General features: G+C 38.8%; 1 protein-coding gene and 1 pseudogene across 1 annotated transcript; both read left to right on the forward strand.

Moving 5' to 3' along the window:
- The first annotated feature begins 1127 nt into the window (after positions 1–1127).
- LOC130838165 (KRAB domain-containing protein 5-like) lies at positions 1128–18372 on the forward strand. The gene is made up of 4 exons (XM_057710909.1): positions 1128–1363; positions 11183–11309; positions 11820–11918; positions 17999–18372. The coding sequence occupies exons 1-4, from the start codon at positions 1298–1300 to the stop codon at positions 18370–18372; spliced, it is 666 nt and encodes a 221-aa protein (XP_057566892.1). The 5' UTR covers positions 1128–1297.
- A 287-nt stretch (positions 18373–18659) lies between these two features.
- On the forward strand, positions 18660–20471 carry LOC130838166 (zinc finger protein 239-like; annotated as a pseudogene).
- Positions 20472–24468: the final 3997 nt, after the last annotated feature.

The raw sequence follows: 24468 nt of genomic DNA on the forward strand, positions 1-24468 counted from the left end.
ACTGGTGCAGAGAGGCTGAAGTTTGGCCTCATCATCTGCACTTTCTCTAGCTTAGTTCACCCGATAACGGGTCTGGGTGGCCCCACATCAGCACTAACATGGAACCTGTTAAGACGCCAACTCATGGGCCCCACTGCAAGCCTGTGGAATCACACGTTCTTAGCATGGGCACAAAACACTAGTGGTTTCTATGCACATTAAAGCTGGAGAAGCAAGGCTTGATCGACGTTTCTCAGCCCAGGCTTCCCCGTAGGATCACACGTGGCGTTTTAAGAATGATCCTCCCCTGTGCTCTACCCCACAGATTCTGTCTATTCGTCTGGGTGGGAACACCATCGCTGTTTTAATTCAATGCTCCAGCTGATTCTAAGTTGAGGTTGGGATGAGCACGAGGGCTCCTGGGTAATTTATGAGATTTGCCTGCAGGCTTTTTTACGGAGTCGAAGCTCGATCTGCTTGCCGCAGGCCAACGAACCTCTACGTGATTACAGCATTGGTCCGAAGGGAGGTTACAGGATCTGCTCTTTGGGAGCCTGGGAGGGCAAGGTTAGTGCGGCCACATTTCCCATTGCTGCATCACCATTTTTGGCATCTGTGGGTGGGGAGGGCCCTTGAAGACAGGAAGGAGAAACTCACATGTCAGTCTCCATGTAAGAACTCTTGTTTCTGAATCTCTATTGTGACAAAGAACAGAGAAGTTTGGCCTTTTCTGCATTTTTAAGGCCCTGCCTGTGGGTGACGTGTTAACAGGTGAAGAGGTTTTGCTGGTGGATTTAAAGGTATATTTGCAAGATGTGAATATGATTTTGTAACCACGCAGAGCTAAATGGGATCCATGTTGGATCTGTTTCTGTGACTTTAACCTTGCTTTTTCTGCTTTTGTTATTATAATCATAGATGATGGCCTGCCTCAGGGAACTCTGCCCCTCTGCCTGAGTGTTAAACTAAAGTGCCTCTGTTCAGCTCACAGGCAGACAATCTGCCCTGCCCACCTGTGTGAATGGCTGAAATTAACATATCCCCTCTCGGAGGCTGCTTAGTCCCGGTAATCTATTGTAAGACTGATGGCCCTTTAACTTTCCTTCCTCACAGCCTCTCCCTCTCATATCGTGTAAAACAAACTGGCATCGAGACCCCAGTAAGATGGTTCTTTAGGAGACACTAGTCTGCCATCTTCTCGGTTTGCTGGCTTTCTGAACAAAGTCTTATTCCTTGTCTGAACACCTCGTCTCTAATTCATTGGCCTTTCGTGCAGCAAGTAGAGCCAGCTTGGAGTCAGTAACAATTTCTCCACATCATGTCTTCTGAGAGAGAAGCCCAGAGAAGGAAGAAGAGGAAGACATGGCAGGTTGTCATGTCTCAGGTCAGAGTCTGTGTCATCTTTTGCTGCTGAAATGCCATGCATTTCGAAGTTGCAAATGTTTATTTCTCTACTTCTGATGTTCTTGTCTTATGAGTGTTTTCCACTACTTTTTAAAAACTTTCTTTTTAAAAATATGCAAGGTTACTTATTTAGGGTAAAAAAAAGCAGAATAGGATGGATATGTGCAGCTCAGAATACCTCAGGAGGTTCTGAGAAAGAGGCTTGCTGTCTAGAATGCTAAAGAAGACTTCTATTTAAAAGAATTAAAGATTACAGGGCATGGGAGCCATTTGTGTCTTGAAATTTGACTAAAACTGCTGTTTTCTCATGATGGGATTCACATTATGACTCACTTTTTTTTTTTTTTTGGCCAATGATACTGCAGCATGTGGTATCATGTGTCCTTTGGCAAACATTAGGCACCTGTAGCAGTTTGTCGTATTAGAGCTGATGTTCTTTGCTTACTTGGTCAGGTGTTCTGTGCCAGATTCCTCCACTCTTGCATTCACAGCGCCCCCTTTATCTTTCATAAGAATCTTAGACAAATTTACCGAAAGGTGTGCAGAAACCATCACATTTAATCTGGAAGCTCCCCTTTTTTCCGTTTCTCTTTGCTGTCATTTGCTTTGGAAGGTTAAAGGTTCTCACCTTTGTGCCCTGGAGATGCTGGGTTTTGTTAATAAAAGCTCTGAATCAGTCAGACCTTGGTCATTTAACTTTCCATTTGGTTTCAAAGCCGAGCACCAGGAAACTGTGAATGCAGCTCCCACACAAGGTGGAGCTGCCAGGAGCGCTTTGCTCTATGCTGCTCTGAGAAGGGAGGACCAGGGAACTGGGCAGAGCCATGACAGGGCAGTTTCTTGGTCTGAGGTCTTTTTCGATGGAACTTGAATTGAAGCTTGTGTAGTAGGCTCTGCAAGCCCCATTAGGCAGAGGGACCACATTCTGGGTGCAAACTCTGGGGCAGCAGATCTGTGCCCGCAGTGTTAGGCCTGAAGTATAAAACAGGAATCTGGGGACCTCAGAGGGGCTGCTCTAGAGGAGAACTGATGGACATCTTATGCTTTTATATTATACAGGGCAACTCTGGGTGGCCAGTCCCTCATCCCTAGTGTGCTCTGGGGTCATCTGGTTTGTTGGAGATGCCGGTTTCAGGTCCTTGAAGGGGTCTCCCGCGATACTCGCGTGCGCATGTGTGAAGATTTGGGCAAAATAAAAAGGCGTAAATGGGGGCGTCCAAAATCCTGGGGGTAATGAGGAAGGTTGGAGAGAGGACTGGTCTGTGTAACAGACTACAGTCCCAGGTATTTTAAGTCTGAACTAAGGCTTGGGGCTTGCTTGAGACAGGGTCAAGGCTGGGAATCTGAAACCAGGCTGGGGAAAGGAGGAGCTAGCGATTTCAGGTTTTGGCTCTGGGAGCGGACATGTCTGCCGGAAGTCCTCTGTCCTCATGTGCAGCATTTGGCGGGGGCGGATCTAACTGCGCATGCGCTGTGCTGAGGGATTCGCAAGGATGAAGTCTGGTCAAGTGAGGGCCGCGTGTGCTGGTGTCCTGTGGGCATGCGTCAGTCAGGGTGAAGGGAGTGAATGAAGTCTATGTCCTTAGATTGTCCTGTGCAGGGGAAATACAAAGGCACCAGATGAAAAAATGCTCCAAAAATGAAAGGTGGGGCGTGTACAATCTAGTGTTGCACATAGTTGGTGGAATGTTAGACTTTCTATACATTTACAAGGAGAATTCAGCAATCATTCACCCACAATGAGAGTGCGCAGTCTTGATGGTGCATAACCTGGTGTTCTAGAAACACCCTGAAATCCGTATGTACACAACAGTCCATGTTTTATGATGTGTGTGATAGCAGTAGCAGACACATTCAACTCTGTATAGACAGGGAATGTTCAATACAGGTGATTTACTCATAATTGCCATGGGATTTGTTTGTGTTTTGGGAAATGCAGTAGGTCTATTTGTTCTGATATGAACACATCACCTTCCTTTATCATTGGTTAAGGAAAGTAATTTGATTAATAGCTTGATATGACAATATTTGTATGAATATTGAACCAGGAAAAGCAATATTTTAATGTTTGTGTATGTGTGTTGGGAAATTCTCTACCCTCTTTGGGTCTCTGGCTGTGCCTAAGAATTAAAGTGACAGACAAATTAAGAGGAGGAAAGAATATAATTTTTTAAAAAAATTAACATGTACATGGGAGTCTTAACAAGAAAATGAAAAAGAGAAGTGAACATAACATAAAGCTTTTATAACTTTTAGACAAACCATAAATTTGGGAAGAACTGACAAGATGAAGCAATTTGGGCCAGAGATAGGGAGGTAATACTTATCTTAAACAGTTTGCCTGCAGGATATTCTGGTGCTCTCCTTGGGCTGATGAGTTTGTCTCCAGAAAAAGAAGTATTTACTTCTTGTTTTAGGCAGAATAGGGAGAGATTTTACTGCCTTTACTGCTTCTTAGTTGCCTTCAACTCAAAATAATTTTTATGTCAAACAGGCCTGTTTTGGGATGACAGATTCTGGTTTCCTTCGTGTGTATATATTATACAATTTTAATTGCAGTTTGAGATACACTATGAAATTGAACAAGAAGGAGGATACATTTCAAACTAGTGAAGGCTGTTGCATGTGACAGTCAAATTATTATTGATATATCAATAGATCATGGAGTAATTAATGGGAACTTAATTTTTTTTATTTTTTAAATTTATTTAATTTATTTATTGGCTGCATTGGGTCTTCTTTGTTGCACATGGGCTCTGTCTAGTTGCTGTGAGCAGGGGTGGTGCCAGGGCTCCTCATTGTAGTGGCTTCTCTTGTTGCAGAGCACAGCCTCTAGTCAATGTGGGCTTCAACAGTTGCACGCATGGGCTTAGTTGCTCCGTGGCATGTGGAATCTTCCCAGAGCAGGGCTCGAACCTGTTTCCCCTGCATTGACAGGTGGATTCTTAACCACTGCACCACCTAGGAAGTCCTGGGAACTTTATTTTAATGCTAAGTCATTTTACATTTATTTTATAAATTTTTCTTCAAAATCAAACTTTAATCTCTGCTAAGTATTTTCTCTCACCGTCATAACATTTAGCACCTTAAAATAACATTCTACAGTTCATAAGTTAGAAGTCTAGTAGGCTTGATGGAATCTCCCAAGGTCAAAATCAAGGTTTTAGCAGACATGGTTCTTATCTGCAGCCTCTAGGTAAAAATCCTCTTCCAGGACCATTCAGCTTGTTGTCAGAATTCATTTCCTTCTCATGATTTTCATGTGACCCTTTCATGGTCACACTTTGCTACTTGGTACTGGAGCCAAAGAAAACTTTTGGGTCATTTCTCACTCAAAATTCTACTTGTATAAAGAGCTTAAAAAGAATTCTACCTGTGTAGTCCTCTACCGTATGTTCAAATAAAGAGATTGCTAGGAGTGATTTTATATAAGTGAAATTACTGCCTCATGGGCTGAAATGAACTATTCACAATTAATTTGTGAATTAAATGCAGCTCAGAAAATTAATGAATGGCAGAGTTAAATTAGTGACCTTCAATCTGCCTACAATAGTCTTTATTGTCCTCTTTCTCTCCCCCCCATCTTAACCCCATTGTGACCTCCATGTCTCCACCCCAGTGACATTTAGTCATATACTGGATCTCACTCTTCCCCTCCAAATGGCCATTCTAGACCTCTGTAGTGCCCCCCACCTCCATCCCTATGAAACTACTATCTCCCTGACTCCTGAGCCCTCAGTCCAACCCTCCTGCCTTCCATCACCTCCCAACCCTCCCTCCTCCGTCCCCATTCTTCTCCCTTGATATGTTTTCTCTTCCCATTTCAATGAGTTCAGCCCATTTCTTGAGTCTTCTTTGTCCAGCTTCCCTCAGATGTGCCCACCATAATATGAGGAGTCCACCACTTCCCCATAACCCTGCAGCCATTGCCCCAAACCCTACAATCCCTAACAATTTCTATGGAGCCTTTAATTTCACAAATGCCCACTATCCTTTCCAGCTCCCTTCATTTCTCTCCATCACTTTATCTGCCCGTGTCCATTACATTCCAGCCTTTATCTGTTTGGAAAACTAAATACCCTAGGACTCCATTCACAACCAATTATCCCCCTTCTACCTCTAGGTTCTCTACACCTTCATCATAGGCATTAATATTTCTGTATCTCCTATCCAACCTTGCCTGTACCCTCTTTTTCTAATTAACTCCTCATGTCCATTGACCATCTTCACTCACTTATCCCCTCAACACACTCTTCCTTTTACCCTTAAACCCTTCAGTGCACTGTAATCCCTTAGTGACATTTAACTATGCTGTACTTTTTAGCCCTATTGTGGATTGAATTGTGCCTCTCAAATAAGTATGTTAAAGTCCTGATGTACAGTATCTAGCCACAAACGCATCTGGAAATAGGGTCCTTGCAGACATAATCAAGTTGAAGTGATGTCATACTGGACAAGAATAGGTCCTAATTTGATGCCTGGGGTCCCTCTAAGAAGAGGGAAATTTGGACACCCAGACATGCAGAGCTCATCTTCCGATGATGGAAGCGGACATTGCAGTGATGAATCTATAAGGCAAGAGGGGCCGAGGATACTGACAGCACAGGGAGTCAGAAAGAGGTAGGACTCACCTTTAGAGCCCTCAGATAGAGCATGACCCTGACAACAACTTGATTTCAGACTTCACACTTCCAGAACTGTGAGACAATATATTTCAGTTGTGTTAAGCCACCCAATTTGTGATCATTTGTTAGAGCAAATTGCTATAGATCCTCTGAAATATATTTTGCCCTGAACTGTGTTACCCTATAGAACCCAGACTCTGCAGCTCCGATTTATCCTTACGATCTTTATGTCCCCTTTTCCCCATGCCATCTTTTCCACTCTGCTGTATTATTATTACTATTTTTATTAACTCATTTATATCAAGGGTTTTGTTTTGTTTTTTTGTGGCCACGATGTGCGGCATGCATGATCTTAGTTCCCCAACCAGAGATTGAACCCGTGCCCCCTGCATTGGGAGTGTGGAGTGTTAACCACTGGATCTCTGGAGAAGTCCCCACTCTGTTGTGTTATTCACCCATACCTCGTCACTGTCAAAACGCACCAACCTTCCCAACCTAAACGGGCAATGCTTACAGTACAGCGGTATCTTGCTATCCACAGGGGATTGGTTCCAGGATCCCAATGGATACCAAAGTCCTGGTGCTCAGCCCCTGATATAAAATGGTGTGGAGTCGGCCCTCCCTAAACACAGAATCTGCATCTAGGGATTCAACTAAGGAGGGATCAAACCTGTTGATAGGGAGGGCTGACTATACTTTTAAAATTTGGCACATTGGAAACAGTTTCCATCTGGGCTGTTGCCCTCTTGGAGGGATTATGGATGATGGCAAGGGCCTCCATGTTCAGGCATCCAAAGTACTGTAATGTCTACTATTTTTCCATGTATGAGCACCTTTTAGTGATATGCTCACTTATACTGACTGTTTGAATATGACTTTATAAACCTCAGCATGATTTTATGAGTTTCTCTCATTTTTTTTGTTTAGTTTAGTTTCTGTTGTTCTACTCTATTTTATTCTATTTATTTTTTAAGTTAAATAAAATTTATTTTTTATTTTATTTTTAAAATTTTAATTTTGTTTTTTAAAATTTTATTTTATTTATTTTTATTTTTTAAATTTTATTTTTTACTTATTTTTTCTTTCTGGTCATGCCACACAGCTTATGGATTTTAGTTTCCCAAACAGGGATCAAACCCCGGCTACAGAGTGCTAACCACTGAATCACCAGGGAATTCGCGTTATTGTATGTTACTATATGGGTATCTATGAATGTGTGAATGAGTGTGTGTTGATTATGTGACTGACTGAGGGTACGTATGTGAGTGTATGTGTGTGCATTTGAGTGTGTGTCCATGCATGTGTGGGTGTTTTGCATCTTTGTGGAAGTGTGTAGGTGTGTGGTATGGGTGTTTGTGTACAGAATGTGACTTGTCCACCATTATAGCTCTAATCCATGCCTTATAAACTGTGATGGTTTTGGATATTGGACAATGCAAATGTGGATTTTGTTGAAATGCAAAAGATGGATTCACATTCATAATTTATACTTCATTGATTACAAGAGAAAGTTTATTAGTGGAAATTCAATTTAAAAATTGGTATAGGAACTATGGTAAGCATTTAAAGCTTTGAAATGAATAAGCAGAATCAAATTCTGTGATAGGGAAGCACAAATCAAAATATTGGAAGATTCTCAGCTTATCCATATTAGAAAGATTGAGAAAGCCTGTAAGAGAGAGAACATGAAAGGTAAAAGCATATTTGATAAGGAGGTTAGAATGGATGCTTTACATTGTTATGCCAGTTTCTGCTGTACAACACAGTGAATCAGCTGTAGCTATACATATGTCCCTATATCCCCTCCCTCTTGAGCCTCCCTATCCCACCTCTGTAGATCATCACCAATCATGGAGTTGATCTCCCTGTGTTATGCATCAGCTTCCCACTAGCTATCTATTTTACATTTGGTAGTGCATATATGTCACTGTTACTCTCTCACTTTCTCCCAGCTTCCCCTGCTGCCAAGGTCACCCTCCCCCTCTTCGTGTCCTCAAGTCTGTTCTCTACATCTTCATCTTTATTCTTGTCCTGCCATTGGATTCATCAGTACCATTTTTTTAGATTCCATATGTATGCATTAGCATACGGTATTTGTTTCTCTCTTTCTGACTTACTTCACTCTGTATGACAGACTCTAGGTCGATCCACTTCACTATAAATAACTCAATTTCATTCCTTTTTATGGCTGAGTAATATTCATTGTATATATGTGCCACATCTTCTTTATCCATTCATCTGTTAATGGGCATTTAGGTTGCTTCTATGTCCTGGCTATTGTAAATAGTGCTGCAAGGAAGATTGTGGTACATGTTTCTTTTTGAAGTATGGTTTTCTCAGGGTATGTGCCCAGTAGTGGTATTATTGGGTCATATGGTAGTTATAGTTTTAGGTTTTTAAGGAACCTCCATACTGTTTTCCGTACTGGCTCTACCAATTTACATTCCCACCATCAGTGCAGGAGGTTTCCTTTTCTCCACACCCTCTCCAACATTTATTGTTTCTAGATTATTTGTTGATGGTCATTCTGACTGGTGTGAGGTGATACCTCATTGTGGTTTTGATTTGCATTTTCCTAATGATTAGTGATGTTAAGCATCTTTTCATGTGTTTGGTAGCCATCTGCATGTGTTCTTTGGAGAAATGTCTATTAGGTCTTCCACCCATGTTTGGATTGCGTTGTTGGGTTTTTTTTTTGACAATGACCTGCATGAGCTGCTTGTATACTTTGGAGATTAATCCTTTGTCAGTTGCTTCATTGGTAAACATTTTCTCCTATTCTGAGGGTTGTCTTCTTGTCTTGTTTATGGCTTCTTTTGCTGTGCAAAAGCGTTTAAGTTTCATTAGGTCCTATTTGTTTATTTTTGTTTTTATTTCCTTTATTCTAGGAGGTGGAAGACTTACTCTTTACATAAACTATTAGGATACAGAACAGGGGAGGTATATATGAATTGAAATTTGCACAAAACTGACATTTTTGTGATAGATCCAGATTATGATTTCTGTATTTTTGCCCCAAATACCCAAGGAGTGATAATGCGTCCTTCTGTGTACATACTTATGTCACCTGCTGTCATTTATCCCATTGCACCTGATCTTCACTGGTTCACATGCTTCTGTGAGATTCCTGCACTAATTGATTCAAAACTTTCCCTGTTATCTTTAGTGAGGGTCTTGGAAGGTTTACTGAGGGATGTGCATAAACTACCACAGTTAATGTAGAAACTCCATATCCTCTTCGTTTCTCTTTGTTTTGGAAAATGAACACTCACCTGTGTTTAGTAGAGATATTGGGTTTTGGGCATGGAGGTTTTCATTACGCAAGCCCAGGTCTGATAGTTTCCATTATACTCCATGCTCACGTCACAGATATAATTTTCTTATCACATCTTTGTGTTTTCCAAAATATTCAGAAGAATCCTGTTATGAATGTATGTTCAACTGTGTTATTTCTAAAACATAGATCAACACAAATGATCCAGATTTGCAAGAAATAAAAGATTCAGAACCAAGAGCTCTAATTTATTCTATATGGTTGTGTGGGTTTGCACTGTAGTGTATTTAAAAATATAGAGTATCATCCACAAAGAGATGTATAAGGTAGAACTCATTAAAATAATCTTGATTTTATTGACATGACTATTTTGTGTCTATCACTTTTAATAGGTATGTAGTTCCCATTTTAGTGTATGTCTCTGTTCATGAAAACGTTAACATTATTTGAGCCATTTTTCTTGTTTTTAGCATTCTTACTTGTTACAGAAACTGTAATACACATTCATCAGAGTTGTCTCTATGTATTTCTCTTTGTTCTCTTTAGATAAATTCTAGTCCAGATACACTAAAATAAAACCCAAGCTCTGCCGTGTACTGAACGATTGAGAAAATATTCTTAAAAAGGTGGAACAGGAATATTACTGGTCTTAAATTGTTTATGTGGCTCATTCAGAAGTATGTGAAAAGCTGTTAGAAAGATAAATAGTACGAGGATGAGTCAAAAATTACCCTCACGTTGGCTGTAGAATTTAATTAACTTTTAGAAAAGATAAATACATTGTTTTGTGACATAATCTCCTTGCTTTTCAATACACTTTGTCCATCTGTCCACAAGCTTTTGTATTCCCTCATTAAAAAATGTTTTAGGCTGAGCTGTGAGCCACACATGCACCACTGTCTTCACTTCCAGAGAAGTGAATCTTCATCTCTTAGGGCTGCTTTCAGGGGACAAAACAGGTGAAAGTCTGATGGAGCAAGATCAGGACAATAGGGAGGATGCTTTAACACCTCCAAAGATTGTGCAGTGTCTTGACAGTGTGGGCAGAAGTGTGCATACAAAGTCTTTGATAAATAACTGCACCAGGGACACCCTCAGACTCCAAAAAATGAATGACGGCACGCTGCTCTTCTTTCATGCCAATCACAAGTGGGGCATCCGTTTTAGCTCGCAGCGCAGTTACAAATGAACTGATGTAACACATTCACACCTGCACAGCAGTGAATGGGGAGACAGTAGCCTTGATCGGAAAGTGCTGATAAGACAGTGCAGGCAAGAGAAGTTTGAATATAAGCGGAGTGCAGATTATTTTCGACACACTCTCGTATATTCCAAATGGTCAAAAGGATTGTTGCTGCTATGGTTACTCTTCTATTAGACCTGTGAAATCCATGAAACACTTAAAGTTGAACATGAGCTATAAATTCTGAACTTGCTGTTCTACCTTTGTACTATTCACAATGAGCATTCGTGGACCAGAGATTTTGGCATCACAAGGTAAAACTGAGTTTGTTCAAAATGTGGAATTGTGGCCCCACCTGAGAACTTTTGAATCAGAGTCTGCTTTTGAAAAATATTCCTCCTTTGCTTGATAGACTGTTTATCCTATGTAACAGAAGTACAACACTCAAAAAAGGCATATGCCTTGTTGATGTCATCATTTTCTACTTTCTCTTCCAGAGAAGAAGAATCTCTACATTGGTTTTGTGGATCATATGTTATCCTCTTTTCTTGGGGTTAGAAATATGGTAGAGAATATTACTGTGTAAAAAAATTATCTTATTGTGTAATAGCAGACACTCTCCTAAATCAAACCAGTTCCCTTATTTTGCTGTTTTTATCTTGGGACACATTATGAAGTCTTCCCATGGCCACATGCTATATGTCCTTTTTATTTCAGGGACTGTTGACCTTCCAGGATGTGGCCATAGATTTCTCTGCAGAGGAGTGGGACTGCCTGGACCTCAAGCAATGGGAATTGTACAGGGATGTGATGTTAGAGAGCTACAGGAACCTGGCCTCCTTGGGTAAGGATCACTTCCTTCCAGAATTCCTTATCCACCCACAGGGTTTTTGGTTTCTTCATTTCTAGAAGGTCTCCTGAAATCTTCTGCTTCCTAGAACAGAATTTCAGATCCCTGCTTTCTAGGGAAAAATGGAAATTTCTGAGTTTAGAACAAAAGACTTCATGATGATTCATCACAGTTCTAACCTTTCTCTTTCTTGAGGTGATCTGCCTCCTTCTCTCTAGATTAGTGGTAATTCTGTAAGTTCAGTGGTATAAAATAGTGCTTCTCTCATCTTAAAATCAATTTTCCACTGCTAACTTTTCACTTAGTAGTACTTGACCAAACTCTCAAGATCTGAGTTTTATGTATTTGTTAGTACCATAAAGATGCTTTCAATCAAGTATTTGGGGAAATAATTTTCTAGACTCTATTAATATTCTACAGTGCCTTCTCTTCTCACCCGAGCACATGCTGGAGTGTAAAATGATGAATTTCCATCAACCCATATATTGTTTTCCTTATGAACAGGACTTGTTGTCTCTCAGCCAGACCTGGTCACCTTATTGGAGTACATCAAAGATCCCTGGGATGTAAAGAACATGGAGACAACAGCCCTACACCCTACAGGTATGTGTGAAAGGAGGGAGCAGTTGACTGAGGTGAGAGGCCCAAGGATCATGGAGGAAGTCATTGCCGGGAGCCGTCCGGGGATTGCCTAAAGGCTCAGGCAAGGCCGAGCACTCCAGGAATGGCCTGCAAGGCGGGAATTCCGATGAAGGCATCTTTGGTTCGGGAGAACTGCAAGGCAGTCATCCTGGAAGTACCGGTGTGAGGACTTCTCCGAGATTTAGTTTCACTATGAGTCTCCTTTGTGTACTTTTCTTTCTAGGAATGATGAGCTCTCTGGGTGAAGGGGCGCCAACGCCGCCTTCAAGAATGGTGGCTTCCCCCCCCCCCCTTTCTTGGTGTTGTGGAAATTCTATGGGCCGCAAACAAATCACATTTAGACCCTTAGGGGGCCCGGGTAATGGAGGAATGTTTAAACTTATTATCCCCACCCTTGGGCCATGCTGGCAAATTCGGCCGTAATGGGCCATGCATTGTAATCAGGAATGCTGCCTCACCCAATCACAATTATCCCAAACCTCTGCCCCCTCGGCCTCACGAGAGCTGGCAGGATGCACATTCTAATCATCCTAATTTTTAGTATAGGATAAAAGTATAGGAACTTAAGGACTCCGGTGAAGTGAGGGTCAGTCAAACCAAAGTTGCCTATAAATATCCCATGCACTCTTTCCTTATAAGAACGGAATATTACGGGTATCTATGTTATGTCCATGTCCTGTATGTCTGCTGTCATGTAGCATAGAGAATGTAGCTCACTGATTAAGCTTAACCTGCTGACAATGTGTCTGTCACTTCAAGCCTGGGCGCCTGAGAGGCCTGCCCTTAGAGATTGTTATCCTGTGTTCCCCTCCCCCTTGTAACCACTGGAGGGTTAAAACAAGAATGGTAATGTTATGCATGGGGAAAAAATGTTCGATTGTTTGTGGACAAGAACGTGAAGAACTGATGAGAACTGATGAGTACATAGAAGACTCATCACCTGACTAAGGACTGGCCCCCGGCGGAATCAATGGGACATTTGGGGGAGGGATATGGGGCCCCTAATGGAAAAATCCACATAACAAGATGTAAGATATATAAGACCCAAACAAAAATTAAAGTTTCTCTCTCTCTCTCTCCACTTCTCTGCAACTCCACTGCCTCCTGTCTCCTCCTTTCTCGCCGACTCTACCCCTCCCAAGGGACTCCCTGGATCCTGCCTGGGCTGGACCCCGGCAAGTCATACTGTGTCATATGGTTTGGGAAGATGTGCTTCAATGTGTGATTTTTGAGAACCCTGGGTTTATTTCTGTTGCTGCCATAGAGGGCCATCTCCTGCCCATTCTTGTCTGTTAACTCATTCATGTGTTCTTCTCCAGTGATTCCCTTTCACATTCACAGTGAGAACCAAAGTTCTCCTCCTGGCCTCTGATCACCTGCATGACTTGGCTGCTCTTCCATTTCTTGGGGTCCTAGGAAAACTACACATGTCTGAGTAACTATGATAAGCCCTTTCGCAAGTTCTCTTTCTGTCTTTAGACAGAAGTGAGTCAGTGAAGTCGTGAAGATACTGCCAAACGTCTAAGAATGCTGGGAACAGATAGTGTTTGTTGTCTGCTTTGTAATTTCCAATCCCCTAGAAATGGTGAAATATGACCTAATAAATTTCATATTCAGGTTATTTCCTCAGTGCATAAAGCACCTCCCTAAAATGAGAAAATGCAAAACTCAATTTTACTTCATGGTTACCCTTTCCTTTGTATGAACTAATGTTGGAGATCTTAAGTGTATTTGACCTAATTCCTCAATGCCACAATACTTTAATACGTTTATTTCACTCGTAGAATTCCTAATAAAATCATTGTCATACAGAAGCGTAGAGCATTGCCACTATCTTTTATTATCTCAATTTTTATTTAATTTGTTAATAAATGTTACTTTATCAGTTTATCTTGTTTTGTTTCCCACATGAAATTTCCCACAGCTGTTTCCTATAGGTTCTCACTTTCTCATTAGTTCTATGTCCAGCTCATCTATGATTTTAGATTCAAAAGATGTAGTAGAACACATTCAAGTAAAATCATGTGTGGGAAGAAGTGATTTAAATGATTAATGAGTAGTCACCCTGTAATGATGAAAATGTTTGGATCATAAATTTGATTACTTCAAGACAAATGTCATCATTAGGAGTTTTTAATCTGCTCTCAATGTATCTGAATGATGGTACAATTGAATCACAAATGTTTAATTTATACATCAGTGATTCTCTGAATATTTTACGACTTGCATGTTCTTCCTTTATTTATAAAGGTTTTTATTTATCTTATTTGGAATAGGTTACGTCCTTGATATTTTGTGCATATGTAAGAGCAAAGTGTTAATAAAATGAACAATTTCTCTGTCATTTAAATGCTGATTCATTCAAATTTTTCATTAGAGCTTTTTATGAATGATTGTAAAGCATTTTCTGTGAGATTCTCCTGCCGGGCAACATGTGCCAGTGACTCAAAGTGCTTGCTGCTTATGGATGCACAGTCACAGTTGAAAATTATAGACACTTAGAAGGAGATTATTTTTCTATTCGAAGTATGTTGTATTCAGAATTTTGAGGAGTGAATTTTCTTTTTCTTGTTTAGCCATTCCACGCCAATCGACATCCTTTTATGATAGGTTGCCCCAAATTAGTTAATGGCATTTTTGTTTTTACCTGTATAACAGGAATGTAAATGACAATCTTCAACTTAGTACACTTAAGACAATGTGGTGTTGAATTCAAGTTTGAATTTCCCATTCGTATTGCTAAAAACTACATATATCTTTAACTGTTTTTCCTACTGGCTCATGACTTATCTACTTTCTCTTTGGGTTAATGAGCAATATTTGTTTTGTTTCATTGGTGAGGAGTTCAGCAAATAGTCTAAATTTCACATGTACTTATTGATGGTTGTATATTTTCTTTGTGTTTCAGAAACATTTTGATTTGAAAGTAATTTTTGAACACTTTTAGGATTCTATTTTGGTATTATTTTAGTCTTCAATTGTGGGAAAACCCAAGATAACGTTTACCATCTGAAGCATTTTTACCTTCAGTCCAGTGTGCCAAGTATATTCGTGTTGTTGTGCCACTAAGCTCTGAAAATGTTGCTCTTGCAAAACTGACTCAATACTCCATAAACCACCCCTTCCTCATTTTGTTTCACTCCAACCCTGGCAATTTGACTACATTTTATTACTCAGATAAGTGGAATCATATAGTGTGGCTCTTGTATCTCACAACATAATGTCTTCAAGGATCATTCATGTTGTATCATGTGACAAGAATTTTTCTTTTTAAAATCTAAGTAATTATTGTATGTATATGCCATATTTTCTTTATTCATGTATCTGCAAATATTGGGTTGCTTCAGTCTAATAATGGTCTTATGAATAACGCTACAGTGTACCTGTGTGTGCAAATATCCCTTAAATATCCTCCTTCGAAGTCTTTTGTTTGTATATCCAGAAAAGGGATGGCTGGATCATATTATAATTCTGTTTTTAATTTTGTGATAAACCTTCCTACAGTTTTTTAGTGTGGTGGCACCATTTTATATTTCCTGTAAGTGTGCATAAGGATTCCAATTTCTCCAAATCCTTGCCAACATTTGATGCATATATATTTTTTTCTTTGGTAGTGGTCCTTCTAGTCGATGTGTGGTACCTCACTGTGGTTCTGTTTTTTATTTCTCTATTGTCAATTTTGCATCTTTCACGTGTTTGTTGTCCATTTGTATACGCTATTTGGATTAATGTCTATAAGTGCTTTGTCCATATATCATGTTATTTGTTTCTTTGTGTTGTGTTTTAGGAGTTCTTTATATATTCTGGACTTCCCCTCCTTATCAGATACATGCTTTGCAAAAGTCTTCTCTCCTTCTGCAGGTTTTCTTTGCACCCCAGTGATTGTTTCCTCTACTGTGCAGAAGTTTTTACATGTGATGTCATCCCAGTTGACTATTAACTTTTGTTGCCTAAGCTTTTAGTTTCATACACAAACAACCATTGCCAGATCAAATGTCACAGGGCTTTTCTCCCTGAGTTTTCTTCTAGGAGATGTATAGTTATAGGTTATACTTATCTTTAATCCTTTTTGAGTTAACATTTACATGTGATATCAGGGAAAAGTCCAACATCATTCTTTCACATGTGGACATCCAGCTTTCCCAACACCATTTCAGACACAATCCATTTCCAACTGTGTCCAATAGACATCCTTATTGAGGACTGTTTGATGGAAACACAGGAGCTTTTCTCTGTGCTCTCTCTGCTGATCCATTATTCTGTTTGTATGTTTGTACTATCCATTTTCGATAACTATTGCTGTGTAGTATGTTTTCAAATCAGGAAGTGTTGTGTTTCCAACTTTTTACTTTCTTTAACAGATTATTTTGGATATTTACTATTTTGTGATATTCCACCTTCATTTTAGAAGGAGTGTTTTTATTTTTGCCTAAATTGTTGGGATTGTGAAAGAGATTGCTTCAAAGCAATTGATCAGCTTTGGTAGTACTGACAATTAATGATATTAAGTACACCAGTCCAGGAATATGAAATGTGTTTGTTTATTTATATGTTCTCTATTTCCAGGAATATTTGATAATTTTTATCACACTAGTATTCCACTACCTTCATTAAGTTAACTCCAAATAGTTTATTCTCTTTAATGTTAGTTGAAATGAAAATATAGTCTCAATATTTTTCTTGAAATATTTTCTGTTAGTGTATAAATACACAAGAAATTTTTGCTTGATTTTTTTTTTTCTAAATTTGTTTATGATTTCTCCTTTTGTTTTTTTATGTGGTTGGTTGAGGGTTTTCTATATAGGATTTTTTTCATCTGTGAACGGAAATATTTTACTCCTTCCTTTCTGGTTTCAGCGACTTTTTTCCCCCCTCCTTTTTCCTGATCATTTTGAGTGCAAAAGCCAGTACTATGTTGAATGATAATGGTGAGAGTGTGGATTCTTAAATTTTTTTGAATATAGAGAAGATTTCAGTCTTTCACTATCGAATATAATGGTAACATCTTTTTGTATAAGATCTTTATTACATTCTGGTTGTTTTTGTCAATTCCTATTTTGGGTGTTTTTTCATGAGGGATTCCTGACTTGTTTATTTATCTGCATCATTTGATATAATTGTGTGGCATGACTTTCATTCTGTGCATATGCTCTTAATATACTTTGAAAAATTTCAATTTACTGAATCAACCTTGAAATCTACAAATAATTCTGAACTTTTCATTGTGTATACTACTTTACATGTGCTACTGAATTTATTTTTCTAGTGTTTTATTAAGGACTTTTGCATCACTATTCATCCCAGATCCTGTCTTGTGGTTGTGTGTGTGTGTGTGTGTGTGTGTGTGTGTGTTTAATTTGTAGTGTCTTTGTTTGAAAATGATACTGAGGGACTTCCCTGGTCAGGAAACTAGATCCCACATGCCAAAACTGAAAAGAAAACATGTGCCACAAATAATAACAGGCACAGCCCAATAAAAAAAATAAAAATAAACATTAAAAAAGTAAAGGATGGAAAGGGTGTATAACATAATGTATTTTTAAAAAATTAAAAAAGAGGGAAATGATATTAACACTGGCTTCATAGAAAATGTTTTGATAATTTTACTTCTATTCATACTTTGAAAACAGTTTTTGAGAGTTGGTATTAATTGTTCTTGAAATGGTTTTGGCATTACCCAGTTACTTCATATAGATGAGGCTTATTCTTTTTTAGAATTATTATAAATTAATTTTTTAGTCTACTTAATCATGTAGGTTTATTGTAATTTTTTATCCATTTATGCTACTGTCAGTGTAGTATGTATCTTTCTAGAAATTCAGAATTTTTTTCAAAGCATCCAGTGTATTGGTATATGATTATTCATAATAATTTCCCATAGTTGCTTTCATTGCTGTGGTATCACTTAAAATGTCTCTGCTTTCATTCTGCATCATCTCTGTTTCATTCTTAATTTAGCTAAGGGGTCATCAATTTTATATAAATTGTAAAGTATATTCACTGAGGATAGTAGCCGAATAACGTTATTTGGTATCTTTCAGCTGTGCCTTCTCATGATACCCAGGGTTTGATGTCAAAAAAGCCAGGCTTAGAAGACTTATTCCAAAAAGTGAAGCTGGGAAAATATAAAAGATGTAGCCTTGGAGAATTATACTTCATGGAAGACTGGGAATCTACGAGGCCATGTGAAGGGCAGAGAGGATGTCATTATGGACAAAACCAAATTGGGACAGTTTCCCATAATGCAAACATGACAGGCAAAAGAAATCAAGGCTATGAATCAAATTGGGGAAAACACCCATTTAAGTCATTTACATTTGTAGAGAAATGTATGTTTGTAAGCAAAGACCCACATCATTTTTTGAAACGTGTATGTTCTCTGAAAGGAAATTTGGAAAATCTGAAAGTTATCTAGTCTCTACTGCAAATCCTCATTCAAACCTTTCTGAACATGGGCTTCAGTTAAATATGCATTCAAACATGTCTGAAAACCAGAAGTTTAAAAATGAGGAAAAACAATCCAAATATAATCAATTGCAAGGATCCTTCAACAAGGGTTCCTTATTCTTCAACCAACAGATATTTTCTCCTTGTTCCATTTTCTGTAATGTTGATAATAATGGGAGAGACTTAATCCAACCATCACTGATCAATACATATCATGCTATAGCTAATGAGGAACAACTTTTCATGTGGAATAAAATGAGTAAGGCCTTAAGCAAGAGCTCTACCTTCAATAATTACAGCAGAATTTCTAAAGGAGTGAGAAGCTATTCATGCAATGAAACTGGGCATGACATTGACCGAGACTCCAATCTTATGAAACATCAGGGACCTCAGTTTTCAGACAACGATACACAAAGTAGTAAATGTAGGAATGTCTCTTATCAAAACTCAAATCTTACTATACGTAAGAGTATTCCTATTAGGGAGGAGACATATAATTGTAGTGAATATAGTAAAGGTTTTAACCAGTCTTCAAAACGTACCCAACATCAGAGTGTTCATGTGAGGCAGAAACATTACAAGTGTAACGAATGTGGAAAAGTCTTTACTACATCATCACATCTAAGTAGACACAGACATATACTGGAAGGAAGCCTTTCAAATGTACAGAATGTGGCAAAGCCTTTATCCACAGTTCAAATCTTACTCGGCATCAGCTAATTCATACTGGAGAGAAACCTTACAAGTGTACAAAATGTGGCAAAGCCTTTAACCAAAGTTCAAACCTTGATCAACATCAGCAAATCCATATTGGAGAGAAATCATACAAATGTAAAGAATGTGGCAATACCTTTATCTGTTGTTCAAATCTTACTCAGCATGAGATAATTCATACTGCAGAGAAGCCTTACAAATGTAGAGAATGTGGCAAAGCCTTTAAGAGGTGTTCACAACTTACTTGCCATCAGAGATCTCATACTGGAGAGAAACCTTACAAATGTAAAGATTGTGGCAAAGCTTTTAATCAGAATTCAAATCTTACTCAACATCAGCGAATTCATACTGGGGAGAAACCATACAAATGCAAAGAATGTGGCAAAGTCTTTATCTGGTGCTCAAATCTTACTCAACATCAGTTTACTCATATGGTGGAGAAGCCTTATAAATGTACAAAATGTGGCCAAGGGCTTTAGTCAGAGCTGTACACTTACTCTACATCAGAGAGTACATACTGGAAAGAAACCCTACAAATGTAAGAAGTGAAGAAAGAGTTTTTTCCTATATATACAGTTTAGAAAATACCATAGAATTCATACTGTAAAGATATTTGAATGATGTAAAAAAAAAATGGAAAGTATTTAATCAACAATCAAATCTGAAAAAAATCAGAGGATGCATTCTAGAAATCATTCAGTCGGTACCTCTTTTCTGAGATTAGTCTAAATCAGGATAGTATAGAAAATAATCCATAGTTAAAATACATAGAAAATATGTTAGTGTGGATCCCAAGAGGAAGTGGGTGGATATTTGTACATGTACAATGATAATCAGTTGTTTTCTTCTTTATATCGACATTGTTTGAGATTATTTGAAATCCATATGAACGGAATTCAACTGTCCAATTAGTACATGCTCTGCTTTCTTTCTTGTGTAAGTGAACTTATGTTTTTGATGGTTCCTGTCTCAAAGATATGAGAAACCCTTCTAATAGGAGGTGGGAATGATTTATATTTACTTCTCCATTAGAAGATTTAGGACATCATCGTGTAAAATGTACAAGAGACATCTAAATGCAGGTGTTTGTCATGGATTTCAAACATCCCCATAGGTCACCACCATGAAAATGTTCAGGGAATCATGCCATGTAGTAACGTAAGACCGAGGGGTGTTCTAAATTTTAAGTAGTTCTGTCACCTGCTTTTTAAGGATGAAACAATGACATTTCATTCAAACCCTGATGTATTTTTATAATATCAACAGAGGGAAGTCATGAATATTAGTTGACATTGTTGAAAGAAAGACATCTTCCCTGATACCCAAGAAAAGTAAGGAAACCCTTGCTGGAAAAGTCATACAAGTAATGTACATCCATGTTCACTGAATAATTAGGCTCTGTCTTAAACCACAGAAATCACAATTCTCAGGTCATTATATCAGATGAAGGAGAATGTTTCCAAATGCTTGTAATCTGTATTTTCATCAATGATTATACAGTGGATTGTACAATAAAAGGTTTTATTTTGACTATGTGTGAAATTAACATGTTAATAAAAGTGAATGGTTTTAACAGTTACAGTTGATGTGTAATGAATGAAGTATTAGCCCACCACCACCATTTGTCTCTCCCACCTTATTTAAGGTTGCAGGGAAGAGATTGGAACAATAAGTATTTGGTAGCACAGTGGGATGGCATCTGTAGCAATTCATTTCCTTACTGGCCTTAAACCTGGAATAATGCCATATAAATTCCATATTTCTATCTTGTATCTTTTCCCCTTTCTGTAACTACTGGGATGTTGTGGTGGTTATAATAACAAGGATTATACAGGAGGGGTGTTGAGAGTTTCCCTGAACTGCTCCATGATGTTGCTGCCTCAGCATCCATGCTGTGTAGCCAGGCAGCCTGCAGCTGCCTGGACCTCACACCAGCCAGTCTGGTAGCATGTGCACTAGATAAAAACCTTTCCTGAGATCAACAGTCTTGCTGAATCCCAGGTTCCACTTCACATGCAGCCCTTCAGTGACACCCTCGCCGAGCTCAGCAATATCCTGCTCATCTTGGTTTGAACTGACCAATGCACACTTCACCTGGAAAGCCCAGAGCACTTCACCCAGGGTCACTTATAAAAGCCTGAACCCCAAGTACAGCCACTTTCTCTGCCTGGTTCTTGCCTTGCCCCTCTCAGTGGGTCCTCAAGGCTTTCTGTTAATTCCCTCAGAACCTGGAGTAATAAACTGACCTACTTCTGTTTCCCTTGTGGTCTTTTGTTGAAGTGATATTCTACATCCATTGCTGGGGGCTCATTTTAACATGTCAATTTAAGAAAGTCACAAAAATATAATGAAAAGCCATAGTTTTGTAATTCTGAACTGATGTCTATACAATTTTACCCTAAATATTTCTTTGCACATGTCTAGGCTTACAAAATTACAATGATATGCTACTTCACATGTGTCAGAATGACCATCATTAAAAAGTCTACAAATAAAAAAGGCTGGAGAGGAGGACATCTCTGGTGGCCCAGTGGTAAAGAATACGCCTGCCAATGCAGGGTACACAAGGTTGAGCCCTGGTCAGGAAAGATCCCACATGCTGCAGAGCATCTATGCCCCTGTGCCACAACTACTGAGCCTGCGCTCTAGAGCCTGCGAGCCACAACTACTGAGCCCATGCACCACAACTACTGAAGATGGTGCACTAGAGCCAGAGCTCAGCAAGAAGAGAAGGCAATAAGAAGCCTGTGCATTGCAATGAAGAGTAGCCCCCTGCTCTCCACAACTATAGAAAGCTTGCACACAGCAACAAAGACCCAAAGCATCCAATAAATAAATTAAAAAATTAATCTTTAGGTTTTTTATCTACTTCCCTCAACTTGTATTTGAACTATGGTATAATGTAATCAGAAAAGTTTAGTTGATATATCGGTGATTCTCTTCATAGTTTACACTTTAGGATTTATTTTTGTTTTAAAAAGTGGATAATAACCTTGACATTTTGTGTATATATATCAGCAATTTCTTGATAATGTTACATTTCTCTACTGTCATTTAAATGCTTCTTCACCCTGATTTTCATTAGAGTTTTATGTGAATGATTTTAATTCATTTTCCATGAAATTCCCCTCTCTGCCTCACACACCAGTGACTAAAAGGGTTGCTTTTTATGAGTGCATAGTCACAATTCAAAAATTATCATTATTTAGAAGGATTCTTTTTTCTTCTTCTTAATATTCATCTATTTGGCTGCACCAGGCTTTAAATGTGGCATGCAGGATCCAGATCCCCACCAGGGACTGAACCCACCCCCACCCCCTCCTCCCGCCCCAACTCTGCATCGGGAGCAGAGTCCCAACCACTGGACCACGAGGGAAGTCCCTAGGAGGATTGTGTTTTCAATAGTTTAAAAAAATGAGGACAACATATATGTTGTCCTCATTGTCCTCAGAATTTTGGGCAATTCATTTCTTTTTGTTTAGCAATTGCATACCAGTTTGATTCCCGTTTTATGACAGGTCCCCCAAATTAATTAATTTCTGTTTTTTTTTTACCAGTATGTCCTGAATGTAAATGACAATTTTCAACTCAGTACACTTAAGACACTGTGGTGTTGAAGTCAAATTTGAATCTCTGATGTATCTATTACCAATAAAATTATGTGTGTTTAAGTATTAGCCATACTGTGTTCATGACTGATCAGATCTATTTACCTTGTTGGTTAATGATCAGTGTTTGTTTTGTTATGCCTTGGTGAGGAGTTATAGGAATAATTTTAAATTTATATGTTTTTTAAGCTGTTTATTGGAATTAATTGCTTTACACTATTGTGCTAGTTTTTGCTGTACAACAAAGTGAATCAGCTGTATTCATACTTATATCCCCACAACCCCTCCTTCCCACAAATCCTTTCCACCTTCCCTATCCCAATCCTTTAAGTTATCACCCACCATCGAGTTGATCTCCCTGTGTTATGCAGCAGCTTCCCACTAGCTATCTATTTTACATTTGGTAGTGTATATATGTCAATGCTACTCTCTCACTTTGTCCCAGCTTCCCCTGCCCCCCCACCACATCTTCTCAAGTCTGTTATCTACATCAACATCTTTATTCTTGGCCTGCCATTGGGTTCATCAGTACCATTTTTTTAGATTCCATATATATGAGTTAGCCTACAGTATTTGTTCTCTTTCTGGCTTACTTCACCCTGTATGACAGACTCTAGGTCCATCCACCTCACTACAAATAACTCAGTTTCATTCCTTTTTATGGCTGAATAATATTCCATTGTATATATGTGCCACATCTTCTTTATCCATTCATCTGTTGATGGGCATTTAGGTTGCTTCCATGTCTTGGCTATTGTAAATAGTGCTGCAATGAACATTGTGATACATGTTTCTTTTTGGATTATGGTTTTCTCAGGGTACTGCCCAGGAGTGGGATTGCTGGGTCATATAGTAGTTCTCTTTTTAGTTTTTTAAGGAACTTCCATACTGTTTTCCATAGTGGCTATACCAATTTCCATTCCCACCAACAGTGCAGCAGGCTTCCCTTTTCTCCACACCCTCTCCAGCTTTTATTGTTTTTAGATTTTTTGATGATGGCCATTCTGACTGGTGTGAGGTGATACCTCATTGTGGCTTTGATTTGCATTTCTCTGATGATTAGTGACGTTGAGCATCATTTCACGTGTTTGTTAGCCATCTGCATGTCTTCTTTGGAGAAATGTCTATTGAGGTCTTCCGCCCATTTGTGGATTGGATTATTTGCTTTTTGGTATTAAGCTGCATGAGCTGCTTGTATATTTGGGGGATTAATCCTTTGTCCGTTGCTTCATTGGCAAATATTTTCTCCCATTCTGAGGGTTGTTGTCTTGTTTATGGTTTCTTTTGCTGTGCAAAAGCTGTGAAGTTTCATTAAGTCCCGTTTGTTTATTTTTGTTTCTATTTCCATTATTCTAGGAGGTGGGTTGAAAAGGATCTTGCTGTGATTTATGTCATAGGCTGTTCTGCCTGTTTTCCTCTAAGAGTTTTATAGTGTCTGGCTTTACATGTAGCTCTTTAATCTATTTTGAGTTTATTTTTATGTATGGTGTTAGGAAGTGTTCTAATTTCATTCTTTTACATGTGGCTGTCCAATTTTCCCAGCACCACTTATTGAAGAGGCTATCTTTTCTCCATTATATAGTCTTGCCTCCTTTGTCAAAGATAAGGTGCCCATATGTGCGTGGGTTTATCTCTGGGCTCTCTGTTCTGTTCCATTGATGTATATTTCTGTTTTTGTGCCAGTACCACACTGTCTTGATCACTGTACCTTGTAGTATCTTTTGAAGTCAGGGAGCCTGATT

Source organism: Hippopotamus amphibius, chromosome 16 (genome assembly GCF_030028045.1).
Source record: "Hippopotamus amphibius kiboko isolate mHipAmp2 chromosome 16, mHipAmp2.hap2, whole genome shotgun sequence".
Lineage (NCBI taxonomy): Eukaryota > Metazoa > Chordata > Mammalia > Artiodactyla > Hippopotamidae > Hippopotamus > Hippopotamus amphibius.

Coding starts and splice junctions, on each gene's coding strand:
- LOC130838165 (XM_057710909.1), top strand. CDS start 1,298: ATGTCTTCTGAGAGAGAAGCCCAGAGAAGGAAGAAGAGGAAGACATGG. Junction 1,364..11,182: donor GGCAGGTTGTCATGTCTCAG/GTCAGAGTCTGT, acceptor TTTTTATTTCAG/GGACTGTTGACCTTCCAGGA. Junction 11,310..11,819: donor CAGGAACCTGGCCTCCTTGG/GTAAGGATCACT, acceptor CCTTATGAACAG/GACTTGTTGTCTCTCAGCCA.